Here is a 14359-nt window from a genome sequence, read left to right as displayed (position 1 = left end):
CAGACAGGATGGAGGAATTCAAGTTTTTATAAAATTAGACAAAACTTGTGGAATGTTTTTAACAATATTCCTTCCTCAGTTATGCATAAGTTTTTTCAGTAAGGCAATGTCATGTTTAGTATACCCGTCCAACTACACTGCAATATCAATTGTACATCTGTTTCAAAATAGGTATTTTTATAACCTTCAGACAGCACTCAGCTCTTTGCATTTATGCATCTCTCCTAGATTTGTTAGACATACTAGACATTAAAAAAAATTTTAAAAAATCTACAATTTGAACAACAGAAACAATAAACCGTACTAAGTTTGTACCTTAAAACCTATCACTGTTTTAAAAATACTAGCTAATCTTCACAAGCACCTTCTCAATGAGCTAACAATAAAAACATAAATTTAAAACATCAGAAATTGTAACTATGTGCACTAAGTATATTATGGTTTACTAAAATCTTTGCACAACACTTGGCTGGTTTTTTGTTTGTTTATTTTTAAGAAATTACCTGTAACTTTTGTTCCTATTACAAGCGGTAATGGAATTTCTTCTGGAAGATCTTTGAACTGTGAAATATCTGCAACTTTCCGCTGCTGCAAAAGTCTTATTTTCTGTCGTTTCTGTTTTAATGCCGATCTCTCTTCCTCAAAGAATGCAGAGGAACACCTATAATACAATTAGGTAAAAGTATACTTAAATTCAGCACTGAAAATATACGTATGTGAAGACATATGAAATAAATAGGCATAGTTTATAAATCAGCGAGAAAAAAATGAAAAAGCTTGGGGTGAAGTGTTCAAGAGAAAATGATTTCGTTGAACGGATTTAGACAATCTTACTCCACAGAATTATCACTCCCAAAATAACAGTTTATTTAAAAATAATAGTCAGAAATGCTAGCTGTTACATTAGTATCAGAAGAGCACAACTTTTTCTGCTTATAGGGATCCACCTGGTGTCACAACAAAGCTAAAGCAGGTTGCACATCCAGTCTACTCTGACTAACAGTTCAGTGCATGGAAGGAGGACTTGCTGTGATGACCCTGGCTGCCATCACTTACTGATACGTAGTAGATCTCTTTCACATGTGCTCATTAGCTCAATTCAACTAAGTTAGTATGAAAGGGCACCAGATTCAGAACATAAAAGCCCACTTCTACGTCTCATCTCCTTGCATCTGTGCAGAGTACAACTCAGCCACAACACCTCTATTATGCAGATGAATTGTTCTGAGATTGAAGATAGTAAAAGTACAAATTCGTCTGAACTTGGACTATTGTGTAAAATCAGAAAATCTCTAGCAGTCCCCTCCCCGTTTTGGGGTGTATGTGGCTTAAAATGTAATCTAAAAGATGGAAGACTTAGTCCTAAGGCCCTTACTTGGTTTTTCATTTTCACTTTTAACCTACTGAATAGGCATGATGCATGAGGGAGATTCTGAAAGCATAAAGACATTAAGGACTCGATCCTATCTCTCCTTATTAAAAAAAGTTTTATCATTCTTGTGCCAATGAATCAAGTCTTTTACATAAGGAGTACAGATGCTATTGTAGGTCTGCTTAATTGCAGAAGCAGTTATTTATCAAATAATTTATTACCTTTGTTAATTGCTTTACTGCAGTCAAATGCAATTTAAACATTTTCTGTGGAACTCATACAGTTATATATTGATTACTGATCAATAAATGTTCTATTTTACAAGGTTATTTCAGAAGACACTGACAACAACTCTGCTGGTTCACCCTTCTACACTGCAAATTATTTTCTGTTTTAAATCCCTTCAAGATCTTCCTCAGTTATTTATCTCTCACTCAATACTGATCAGTCAGCTCCTATTTCCAAGCCTGCTTCTACTACTCTCTTACTATGTGTCAAAATAAACATTCTTATGTTTTCTTCTGTATAGCCCTCGCTCAGAGAGTTCCACAGAGCCATTTCACCATTTTCCAAAATTTCTCTTCCTTGCAGTGTGTATGAGAAGATCGTAAGAATCAAGCTGCCAGGATGCTGAGACCACTTTTTTTCACACCAATCAGCAGCTTCATGCTTGTTTGTCTATGCATACGTCATTTGCCCTTTTATCTTATACATGGTTTCTAAGTTATATGGGGCATAGACCATCTGTTTTGTCCAGTGTGTACAGTGTTAACACAATGAGATCTTAGTCCTAAGCAAAGACTAAAAAAAAAAACCCAGGAATGAACTGAAGCTGTGATGTAGGTGCAGTAATGCACTGCACTGATGGTTCCTTTACTAGGCTTTCCAATCACTATCCCTGTAAAAGATGTCACTAGTCTTTGTACAGTCTAGAAACCATGTTGTAGATTGAGCAACTGTAGGTGTGTGTTCCACTCACCGGTTTACTACTGAAGAGCAGAATGTGTTTACCTGGATTTCTGTATTGCCTAATGATCCTCATTAGGAATTCAAAATATCTGGAAAGCGATATGGCAGAGAGAGAGAGTGATGGTGGCTGGGAGACTCATGCAAAGCTTATTTGGATATTCTCATTTAAAGATGCTATTTGCTTCATATTTACTACTGGGGAGGAACAAGTGTGAAATAATGCTTGTCACAGGCTGTGAATATGAAGTAGCAAAATGCAGGTCAGAGCTTTTCAATTCCATTGAGGAGAACAGAGTGACTAATCACAGCAAGACAAGAAAGAAAAAAAAAAAGACATAATAGTCCTAATTGTGTCCAGGGTCTTGCATCAGGAACATCAGACATCACCTGATGTTCTTTGACCCATGCTCTTAGAAATACAAATTCAAATGCTGATATACTAATCACTGACCTTGGAAGGTCCCTACAACAGCAACTACTGTTTTACCGCTAGCTCAGATGTTCTTAAAAAGTCTCTGTTCCAAATGCTGGAGGTCATGGATGTAGAAAGTATTTGCAACATATTTCTGGCTTCTGTTAAAGGAAATTGCCAACCCCATGTCCCCCAAATGTATTTAATAAAGGTTATCCCATCTTCATGCCATTCCTATGAAAAAAGTAAGATTAAAAGTATGGTACAGATCACATTGCAACCTCATTAGTTTTCTGCAGAGACTTTTTAAGAGGTTGAACATTCTTCTCAGTTTCTACCTCTGTCGTGAGAATCTGAACTAACAGAGGAAGCATCACCATCATATAGTGGCAGGACAAGCATATCTGTGCTTAGTTCATATCCATTGCTATTTCACAACTCCAATTACAGTTTATACAGAGTACACAAGACTAACTATTACCTCTTCCTTTTCTTGGAGCATATCTTTCCCCACAGTCTACTGGAATCTTACAAGCTTTGAAGGCTCCCATGAAGAATACTGTTGTGCCAATCAACCACACTGTTGATGGTGTGATAGGACATTTAAAGTAGCAGCAGACATAAGAAAATATTACAATATATTTAAAATAAAATTTAAAAAAAGACAACAATCACGTGCACAGCTATCACACAGAGACACTATTATCCTCTGCCATCAACACTGTGGATGCAAAATGTCTTTTTTTTTTTTTTCTTCCTTCATGGGGAGATATCAGTACTGACATAGTGTTTAGCTTACTTGCATATGATGAGGACAGACAGAAGAAATTTCTAACAGAATAGTAATGTTAAAAAACTTTATACTCTAGAGGTACATGAAAATTATTGAAGAAATTAAAAGCAAACAGGAATGCTTATTTTATGTTGATAAAAAAGCAAGAACTTGTAAAGTTTTGGTTAACAAACAAAACAAGACTCTATATCCAGTCAAATACTTGTACTTCAGAATTCAGATAAAACATCTTCCTGCCCATTTAGACCTGTGGTTCCTTAGGCATGAGTCTCTCTTTTTAAAAAACTAACCCAAACCAAAACCAACACTTCTCCTGCCCTGTCCCACCCCACCCCACCACCCCCAAAGGAAGTTTTATCAACAGTCCAACAGACTGCTGAATAAGGCAAGCTGATCTTTTATAGTCGTACCCACTTTTGGCAAAAGTCAAATGAGTAAGTGATGATTTAACCTCCAAATACTCCATTTCCCTCTCAGTGGGAAACATGATGATAGAGGAATGAAAACCTATCTCAGTTAAGCTCAAACGATATGAACACCTTTCCAAAAGGAACTACTTTTAAGCTGGCTCTGCTGCCTTCCCTTGACTGGCAATTTTTAGTTATGTAAAGTTGTTTATAGGCACAGGAGATGAAATAGCAACCATCAGACAAAACATAATCTGACTCAGTACAGTGATCTATGAAATGGATTCAGTGCTTTAGTGTTTGTGTTTTCATAAATAAACCAGTCTTTCATTTCTGCAACATTACTTACACATTTTTCTCCTGACCTTACACAATGACAGGATGGTTGAGTTTGCGAGGGACCTCTGGAGGTCATCTGCTCCAACAGCTCCAGCAGAGTCACCTACAGGGAGCTGCCCAGGACCATGTCCAGATGGCTTTTGAGTATCTCCAAGGATGGAGATTCTACCACCTCTCTGGTCAACCTGTGCCAGCGTTCAGTCACCCTTACAGTAAAAAGAAGTGTTTCCTTACGTTAAGACAATCTCCTGTGTTTCAGCTTGCGCCCATTGCCTCTTGTCCTATCTCCAGACAACAGTGAAAAAAGCCTGGCCTTGTCTTCTCTATGCCTTCTCTTCAGATATTTACACACAGAGATGAGATCCTTCCTGAGCCTTCTCTTCTCTAGGCTAAATTGCATAGGTTCTGTGAAAAGGCTGAACTGAATCAGTGGGTTTAGGAATGAAGAATTCTGAATTAGAGAAAGAAACATGCCCTTCATTAAATTCTGGCTGCTTCTCTACAATGTACAATATTTTATGGGTGACTTTCTTTTCTCTCTGTTTTGGCAGCCAAGCCAGGAAAAGTTAAGGATCTATAAAATGGTTTTAAAAAAATAATAAAATAAATGAGATTAAAATGTCCACTTGTTTTCCCCATGAAGAGCTAGTTATAGCCAGAAAAAAAAACTTAGTGAAAAATTGGCCTGTCTTCCATGTCAGGAAGCACTGCAGCACAGAAGATACAATAATAATTTCAGCCTATCCTAGCGTGGACACTCAGTTATCTAGAGCGGGAAGAGAGTATTTCAAGTATAGGTCCGTGACAACTCCATGGACTGGACACACACATATAAGGAACAGTGTTTGTGGGGGAGCAGGGTGTGTGCTGAGAGAACACCTTTTCGACAAAATGTTTTTCTACTCTCAGCTATTATTTTGCTTTACTACCTGTATGCAAAATTATTTTAGAAGGAACAATTCCAACATCAAAACTACATGTAGTTATTAGTTGAAAAGAAAGAAAAAAAATAATTTACCTCCGTGGTTTTCCCATTAATCGTCTGATTTTCCCCCACTCTACTCTTGTCAATTTTCTGGTTTTCAAATTTGGAAAAGATTCTTTCAGGCATACACAGAAGTCATTATCTCCTTCAAATAGTGGCCTGTTGAAACATAATTGGTCCTCTGTTAACTACACTTAGTAAACTTTTGTCGTGAGATTCCAAAAACCATCCATCATAAGAAATACATTGAAAATGAAAAAAGTATATAAATTAGTCATATAAACAAGACACTCCTATTCAAAGGGCAAATTTAACCTGAAAAAAATTCAACTGAAAACAGAGACAGAAAGTTTCCAGGACTATTGTTCTATTTGAGCCTTACTACCAGTGATGTTTAAAAATGTTCCTTTCTGTTGTTACTGCAGGGAAACATATGTATTCATCCCGCTTTGTAATGTATATAAAGGCACCAAATGAAGCTCCAGCAAAGCCGATGCAGTGTCAGGAGGATACTGCAACACACTGAAGGAAACCATAAAGATATGGTGAGGTATTGAGAATAAAGTAAGGGACAATGTAATACTGAGAAATAGACAGACAGTACCTTTCTCATAAATTCATTCAGTTATAACCCAGATTCTCAACAGAGGGTTCCAAAATACAGGAAATTGAGCCAACTTGTCATTCTCCACAGCTATACAGGTGAGACTTTTATTGTATCATACCATGACTCCATGATGAAGCGGAGGATCAGTATTATAGAAGTGACAGTTCAGAGAACCTGTCTACACAACATATGAATTTCTCTTTGATGCTATGACCTGTCTGTATCTCTGTGTTTTACGACTGCCTTTTACTTTGTAGTACCACATCCTTCTTGGGGTGAAGAGACAAGGGAGTAGCAATGATATGCCCGTCTAATAGCAGGTTAATCATTAAAGACTGTGTGCAACTGAAATAGATCTCACCTGGTGAGAACAAAAGAATAACTGCATCCAAGATAAAGCCACTTTCCTCCACTCTCTGCAGGGTGCTGGAATTTAGAGAGGAATATCCCCAAGCACAGAACAAAGAGGATCTTGGAATCAACACCACTTTCAAGTGAGTTTGTGGGGTGGTGGGAGAGAGAAAAGGTGCATGGAGGTAAGGAGACTCGGGCAAGAGCGGAAGAGAATATTTCTGCAGTAGAAGGATCTGCAGCTGCGGCATGAAGTGAAAAGGAAACCACAAAGAATGATCAGTGAGGTGTATAAGAGTTTTATTTGTCCAGATTTACTGTTGCTAATGTAAGATATCTGCATAAAGAACAACTGCTTCGGGGTTTTTTTTTTTGAGAAAGAGAATCTCTATTTGATTGGTTTTACTATCACTTGTCCCTAAGCAGGCAAACTAAACCCACAGCATCCACAAGATTGGAAGTTCTGGGAAATGGTATAAGCAAGCTACAGCTGCATCTGGTTCTGAGGGCCTATGATCACTAATAGTAATAAGTAGTTCTTTAGAAGTCTCTGAATGTCAGAAGTCAATGGGATTTTACAGAAAACAGTCCTCTGCAGCAGTGTAGAGAGAATCCAACTGAAACAGCTTCAGTAATCTAATAACCATAGATGATAGTTGTAGAAATGAAAATATTTGCAAAACTTATAGTAGACATGGCGGTTAAATTGATGATTTCAATTTCAGATGAGACAATACGAATAAAATATTTTGAGACTTGTACAGTGAGCCATGTTTTCTCAGTCAACAGTTAGCTCTATGCTTTAAACTTTTTTAAGCTTCTCATCACATCACTCAAAACAACATACATCAAAGTTTTTCTTCCAAAGACATGCAGTTTCTTCATAAACTATGTTATCTTAACATGATCCTATCTCACTAGCATTACAAGCATACATTGGTAACTATCAAAGAGGTTTTCAGAATTACCTGCTAAACTCAAATTCTAGTCTACTAATTGACCTAAAGTTGCACAGACAATTATTTGAGAGTAAACGAAAAGTTCTTGGACTGTTGTAAAAACTGTAATTACAAATGTCACATATTAAAATTACTACTAGGAATAAGTAGGGTTTGGGTTCTTTGTTTGGTTTGTTTGTTTTTGTTTTTCAAATAAGGGGAAAAAAAAGCCTGTAAAGACTACTTCTTTCAAAGGAATTAAATCCTACAGATGATGAATTTAAAACTAAAATGGACATGTAATTTTTCTACTTGTGATGAACATATCCTAAAACGTTTTTCTGTTGCTATGACTGCCTTCTCAGTTAAGGAAAACAGCCACAGTGATTGTGATTAAAATAGGAAGGAAAAACAGTAATTATTTTGTTATGAATAAATTCTGGAAAAGAATGCTTCTTAACTCAGAAGCCATTTTTTAGAATGTTAAATACTAGTGTTTCATCTATTGATCAATCATGTAGATTTTAAGATTCCATTCATCAATAATGATTTTTACATTTTTAGAATTTTTAGTTTTTCATGATTAGGGACTAAATTAAAATGGTTCTTTTAAACAATTCACACCACCTTGCTAGTGGCATTAAGAGAACAAGTGCCAAAGACTCTGAGGCACAAATTGCAGAAACAGTCTAGGAGATAGATTAGGAGATCCAAGAAGGATGCCGATATCGAGACAACAGCTGAATAGTCACAACCTGGAGCTCTGTTAGCGATCACAATAAAAACAGGATGATGCGGAAGAAATATCCGAAATCAACATTTACACCTTTTAGGGAAGCAGCACCTTATGAAAGCAGTCTCCTTCCCATCCCCCATGTGTAATGCTGATCCAAGGGTTTAAAAAAGTCCAAGTGTTCCAATAACTTTATGCTTAAGACGTTAAAAATATTATGAATAAAATCTTGTATCTGGCAGAGGCGATAAAAAGAAAACTATTTCCATGAAGGAAGGCTTTCCGTAGAAGACCACCCAAGGAACTACCCAAGTAGGATGCTCAATATAAAAAAAGATAGAGGAAAAAAACCCCCCAAAACAATGAAATAATTTTCAATAACTAATAATTTAAGAATAATCTTTGGAGTATCTAACCAACATACGGAAATTTGCAACTCAATTTCAGAAAATGACTTGTTTCTGTACTAGTAAGAGATAATTATATAAACCAGACATACTTATCTATGTTGGAATAGAACCATTCGTATATGCACCACTTGTGAGCTTTGGGAAGTTTGAGCAGGTTACGAAGCCGTAAGCCAATCTTCTGTGAGGCTTTCTTGTCTGGTGTTGGCATTGTTGTATTAAACTTCTATGTAGTAAAATAAAGGAAACAGTTAAACACAGTCTAACACTCGTCAATAGTCAAATCATTAAAGTACATTTTCTTGATAAAAGTTTGCACATTAATAATTGTTACATTTTAATCACACATACTGTTTCATGACAATTTTTTTGTTGCAGATCTGTAATAATCCTTACTGCGTTATATCAGCAATGCAATCAAACAGAACAGATGGCAAACTTTAGCAGGATCAATACAACAAATTATCTTTACACAAAGCTCTTCTAACAGAAACATTTTCCAACACTGAAACTACATTATTAGTAACAATGGCATGGCACTAAAGTACACGCAGACTTCAAAAGTTTGAGGCACCACTGAACATTGTCTCGAGTGAGCGTACGTGATATTGTGGCTCAGATGCCAGCAACACCAACTGCCTCATTTGCACTAGTGCTTCTATTCTTGCTAACTCTTCTTAAACTGAGGATGAAACTAGCACAGGAATGTAATACAGCCAAAGCTTCGAGCTGAGTGCCTTCATTTTAGAAAACCGCAAGAGAAACTAGCATGGACATAAGCAATCAAGTTTTAAGTACATTTGAAAGCTATTTCATAAACTGCAGAAGAGACACTGTCTTAGATTGCATGCATAATACATAGAACTGCGTTTAAACAAGACTGTAGAAAAATAATTCTCTAATTTTGCTCCAGGGATGGCTGTCTTAGCTAACAGAAAGAAAAACTTATTTGTGAAAAATAACAGCTTTTTGAGAATATTAGTTTAACTGGGTCCCCATGCCATAATCAGTTGTTACCCTTCCCTAAACACTCAGAAGTATTTTGACCTTCAGCAGCAGCAATAATGGGATAAAGCATAAGGTAGGCACCTTGCTGGCTCCTGCTGCGCTTAACCACTATCTCCTAAATTCAGGTCCCCTCTTTCTCCCACTGGAACTCCAGGAAACAAAGCCTAGCAGGACAGCAAGATCCGTGAGCTACAGCAGCTGCAGTCCCTCACAAATATTTATCTAGCAATCACTTGGACCTCCTGAACCAGACATTGAAGTACAAACCAACCAGGCTTAGAACATTATCCAGGCCTTTCTACTGTTAAGAAATCATGGCAACGAATAGAGAGAAACGTCATGGTCCTCATCTCTGACAAAATGGACCCAGCAAAATGGCAACTGCCAAGTCTTCCCTATTCGACACTGCACAGTACAGTTCAGAAGGCAAGTAAGAACAGTATTGAAATAGTACTTTTTCAGTGTGGCAAATTCAGGCTCATAAGGTGATGGTACAGAGAAGTGATTTGGATGACAAAGGTACTAGAGAGCCAATTCTTTGAGACTAAGAGATGTTGCCCTGTCTAACATAGCAAATAAAAGCTGAGAGAAACTACAGCTGCTCTTTCATGCTATATCAAGGAGTAGACAGTCAAGTGGAGGAGTGGAAAAACAAACTGTTTGAACTGGAGGACATTATTGTTACAGGATTAAGAAGGTATAGATGGCCATGAATACATCTAAGCTACATATCCAGAGCAAGTTCCTAACTGTTGGAATACATTAAGTTCTACAGCAGCCTTCTAAATGATGTAGTTAGTGCAAGAAACCTAGTCATTTTTTAACTGAAGCTGAATATATTTATGCAGACTACAGGATACGATTGTTTGTGGGAGCAAGACGGGCAGCTAGTCTGGAATCCTTTCTAGCTCTGTATGCTTATGTCCAGGATCAAAAAGAACAGGTACTCCCATAAATAAACTGAGGAACCCAGTTGTGAGTAAGAAAAATATAAATCTGTTTTGAATTGTGGCTTACTCCTAGCAACAGCTTTCCTCACAAGAATATTCATAAACTGATAATGCAACTTGAAAAGCAAATGTATTCTAGTTTTCAACTAACACAGATAGGCTTGTTCCCCTTTTTGGTAAAAATATCTGCATACATGTAGGTACCTGTGGAACCATCGCAACCTTCTGATTTCTTTTGGGTGACCTTGTGTTTATTTGTCTGTCATCTTCTTCACAGAAGAGTCGACTCCGTTTTGAATTTCTGAAGGGCTGCATGTATCAAAATTAAGAATGAATTACAAGAAAAAAAAAATCTAATTTCTCTGTTCATGCACAGAATTCACAGTGAGAGAAATGGAATGCCTATTCTCTTGCCACCTATTGGTTTTAAGGCACACGGTACACAATAAATAGTGCCTCCTAGCAGTTAGAGATCTAAGGGCTGAGAGAAGAAGGAATTTAAGATTCCAGGCTTTCCAATGCTAACTATAACCCATTACTATACTGCTGGCCCAGTTCCACGGAAGTATTTAGAACCTAACTCCCACTTGTTTCCAGAGGAGTTAGGTGTCTAAACACTTGTGTATCAAAGCTTAAAATAGTCCTTGCTTTGGTTATAAGCACATCTGTTAAACAGTTTGTTCTGAATTTTGGGTCAAAAAAAGTTTATTCAAACAGCGTATTTGTTTTGGTATGTTCTCAGTAAAAACATTAGCTGAATATAATTTTTTTGCAAGGAATTCTTATGAGTCTAATAAAGTGTTGTGGGTTTGTTGTTTTTTTTAACTCACTGAAAGTGCCTACATTGCAAAATGCTAAGAAGCTGAAGTCTGAAGAAACTAAAGCTTGAATAAGTTATGTGAAAATATCAGAAAAGAGAAGAATTTAGAATTTATGCTAACTCAAATTTATTTGTGTGCTAAGATGTTAGAGCGCAAAGAGAAGGCTGACTGAAAACAAGAAACCATATTGCAATGTGTGTCATGAAAAAAATACTTCCACTTAGTTATTCCTCAACATTTTACCCTATGACAAAAAACTTGTGCTTTCAATGAGGACAAAAGAGTAACCTATGACTGTCTCTTAGTGCTGAGAGCAAGCAGCTTTTCCTTCCATGAAGACTTTGTGGCCCAGCACAGGAGCCAGCCACAACTGAAATGTGTCTCCTTCACAGAACCCCAAGACTGCACCCTGTAGCGTTCCTTGTACTTCAAGCTATTTACAAAGGTGATGAGTAAAGGCAGAACAAATGCAGATTTCACTTCTTTCAGTACAGATGATGAAAGCGCTACAGATTGATATGGGTATGAAATCTCTAACACCCACAACGTGAAGCATACTGATGACAAAGATAAGCCCTTAATAGGAGTCATAAACAGAAAAGTGAAATAAAACTTCACTAATAAGCAATTACACTTAAGAAAGACATTTAATAAGTTTATGACTGATTAAAGTATCTGTCTGAAAAGAGATATTCTCTATTAAGTTAATTAGTGATAGCAAAAAATCTGTCTGACCCATGCTATGAGAACAGACGGAGCTTTCCCAGGGAAGTGTGCCTTTCTTACTCTAAATTATATATATTTAATAAATATAACTACACAAGTGTATTTAAGTACACTAGTGCCTTGTATGTGCTAGACACCGAAGCACGTTCAACACACAGAAGAAAACGTCCATTCCTCGTAGACGTTACAAACCAGGAGAGACACACACACTGAACAGAGGAACTATATACTGGCAAGGTAACCAAATGGTGCCCACATCCTATTAACATAGTAATTAGTTTATCATACTGTTATGGATGTTGGTTTTCTCTCTTCACCTAGATACATCAAATGCTTTTCTTCACATCTTCCAATTCACTAAATCTTAAGAACAATCTTAAATTTCAATTACAACACCTTTATGTTCTTTTATAACATCTCTGCCATCCTTGACAAACCATCACCCTAAAAAAGAAAGGTCAGAACTATTTTAACTTCTGAGCAAGAAAACAGATCCACAATCCTGTTTCAACAATAAAAACTTACATTGCAGAACTCCAGGACTTTTTAATCATAGCATTCTGCCCACAGGATGAAGAGCAGGTTCCTGCTGAATATTTGCAATTATATTTTAGTCTTGACATTTGAGATGCTGGGTCCGAAATGTCTATATAGTTCTTCTTGGTTTTATGACACTATACCAGATGAAAAGCACATGCAAACACAGGAGCACAAATGCTAAAACAATTTAGACAAAACTTGAGCTCCTTCAACCTTATGCTAAGGCTATGATCTAGATAAGAGAACTGTTTTACAACCCTCAACAGAAGCTGCCAAATTCTATTCCAAGGAGCTATCCAAAATGATAAGAGTGTTCATCATCCTGGATTGCCAGTGCCTCACATGAGAATAAAATAACAAGTGTTGCAAAGAGGTATCATTCATGTTAGCCAAATAGGTCGGGCATTTTTAGAAAGATTTTTCAACCAACAGTACAACATATCTGCAAAACTTCCAGGGTTCAGGGAACTCAAATTAGTACAGAAGACTATATCACATCTCAGCAACATGGGCCACTGCTAACACATCTGACTATCCTCTGATCTGTCTCCTAGCATTCTACAGAATACTGAGCTACACTCAAAGTTTGATTCCTTATTTTTAATACCTACAGCCAGTATACCTAAAGAGCAACAAAGTTTTCGTACAAATGTTATGGCTAGTGACTTCAGTTCTTTAGCACATGCAGTCTTCTAAGTTACTGGTAAGGCTTGTTTCTGTGAGAAGATGAGCATTCCTGGGGAACAGCTGAAAACTGTGACATGAACTGCAGGAACCAGGGGCCATCACAAAGTTCTGGTCACTGTCTGGAACTGCATTTTGTAGACCTTATGTTCTCTAGCATAAACACACAGCAACATGTGCATATATATATATATCTGCATGAATCCTACCAAAATAAATACCTTCTCTGCTAAGTTTCTCTCTACAGGGAGAAGATCACAGAAAAGCTACATATGAGAGATATCAGTCACATTGCTTAATGCACTACTGGATGCTGCTCAGATATTTTGATTATGTGCAGAGCAGGCAAGTGCGATAGTTTTCAAACATAGTGTTTCCATTCCAATAAACAAACAGTTCACAAAAAATAATGATTTGAATACAAAACAGATGATAGTTGGCAAGTTGGTCGCAATTACTGTAGAAGGCGGCGGCACCAGAAGAATATGGGAGAAAGATCTGCCTAGCAACTGAGACAGTATTTCATATACTCTCCAGGGTGTAGTAAAAAGCGCACACAACATTACAGATGTAGACAAAACAAGGTACTGGGTGCAATATAGCTGGTGGCGAGACCAAACCAAAACCACATCATTCCGTAAGGTAGAGGAGGTTGAAAGTAGTCAAGAAGAACTTGAATGTGATACAACAGGGAAAGAAACAACAGTGGAATATTTCAAAAAGAGAGAGAGAAATGGTCAACCCTAACGTCAGACACATGCCCTTGGAGGCTGCAGGCTCATTAGGTTTCATCCCCTCCCATCCCGTTGTTCTTTAATGTAAGGCCTCCTATGAGACCTCTCAGAATACTACATGACATTTCAATGACACTCCTTTATTTTTATTAAAATCTGCCCCCCAGAAGGCACAATGATGGAAGTGTATTATGACATTTTCCCTTCCTTTATATATCAGTTCTCAGCCATAATTAGAAGTGAGATATTTCATGAGATAAAACAAATGGTTGATCAGAAATGGTGATGCCTAAGTTCCAGGTGGTAGATACAGTACAAACATTTCACACAGCACTTGCTTTAAAAAAAAGAGAGAAAATTATTACAAGCTATCTTGAACAAGGTCAGCAATTTAATTTGTTTGATTATTCATTTATAAAATATGTTTCATCTCATATTCAAACTGTAGACTGCTTGTGAAGGACATAGTTTAATATTCAGAAATTATGAAACTATAACTCTCTGCCAAATTTTTTGATCCTGAAATCTGATTCACTTTATGGTATTTTACCAATCCTGAAGTTGTCTTTTTATTGCTTCTTAC

General features: G+C 37.0%; 1 protein-coding gene across 7 annotated transcripts in view; it reads right to left on the bottom strand.

The window, feature by feature from the left end:
- LIN9 (lin-9 DREAM MuvB core complex component) overlaps window positions 1–14359 on the bottom strand; it is a 39755-nt gene that overhangs the window by 14718 nt on the left and 10678 nt on the right. For 6 of the 7 annotated variants that reach the window (XM_074817771.1, XM_074817775.1, XM_074817778.1 and 3 more), the window contains 4 exons: window positions 10476–10580; window positions 8406–8539; window positions 5311–5436; window positions 504–661 (listed from right to left, as the gene is read on the bottom strand). In XM_074817771.1, the coding sequence (XP_074673872.1) occupies window positions 504–661; window positions 5311–5436; window positions 8406–8539; window positions 10476–10580 (523 nt within the window). The remainder of the gene's footprint in view (window positions 1–503; window positions 662–5310; window positions 5437–8405; window positions 8540–10475; window positions 10581–14359) is intronic. The other variant, XM_074817776.1, reaches the window with a different exon arrangement.

Source organism: Strix aluco, chromosome 3, assembly GCF_031877795.1.
Source record: "Strix aluco isolate bStrAlu1 chromosome 3, bStrAlu1.hap1, whole genome shotgun sequence".
NCBI lineage: Eukaryota > Metazoa > Chordata > Aves > Strigiformes > Strigidae > Strix > Strix aluco.
The sequence above is the reverse complement of the archived record's forward strand: the minus strand, read 5'-3'. Positions and strand labels throughout refer to the sequence as shown.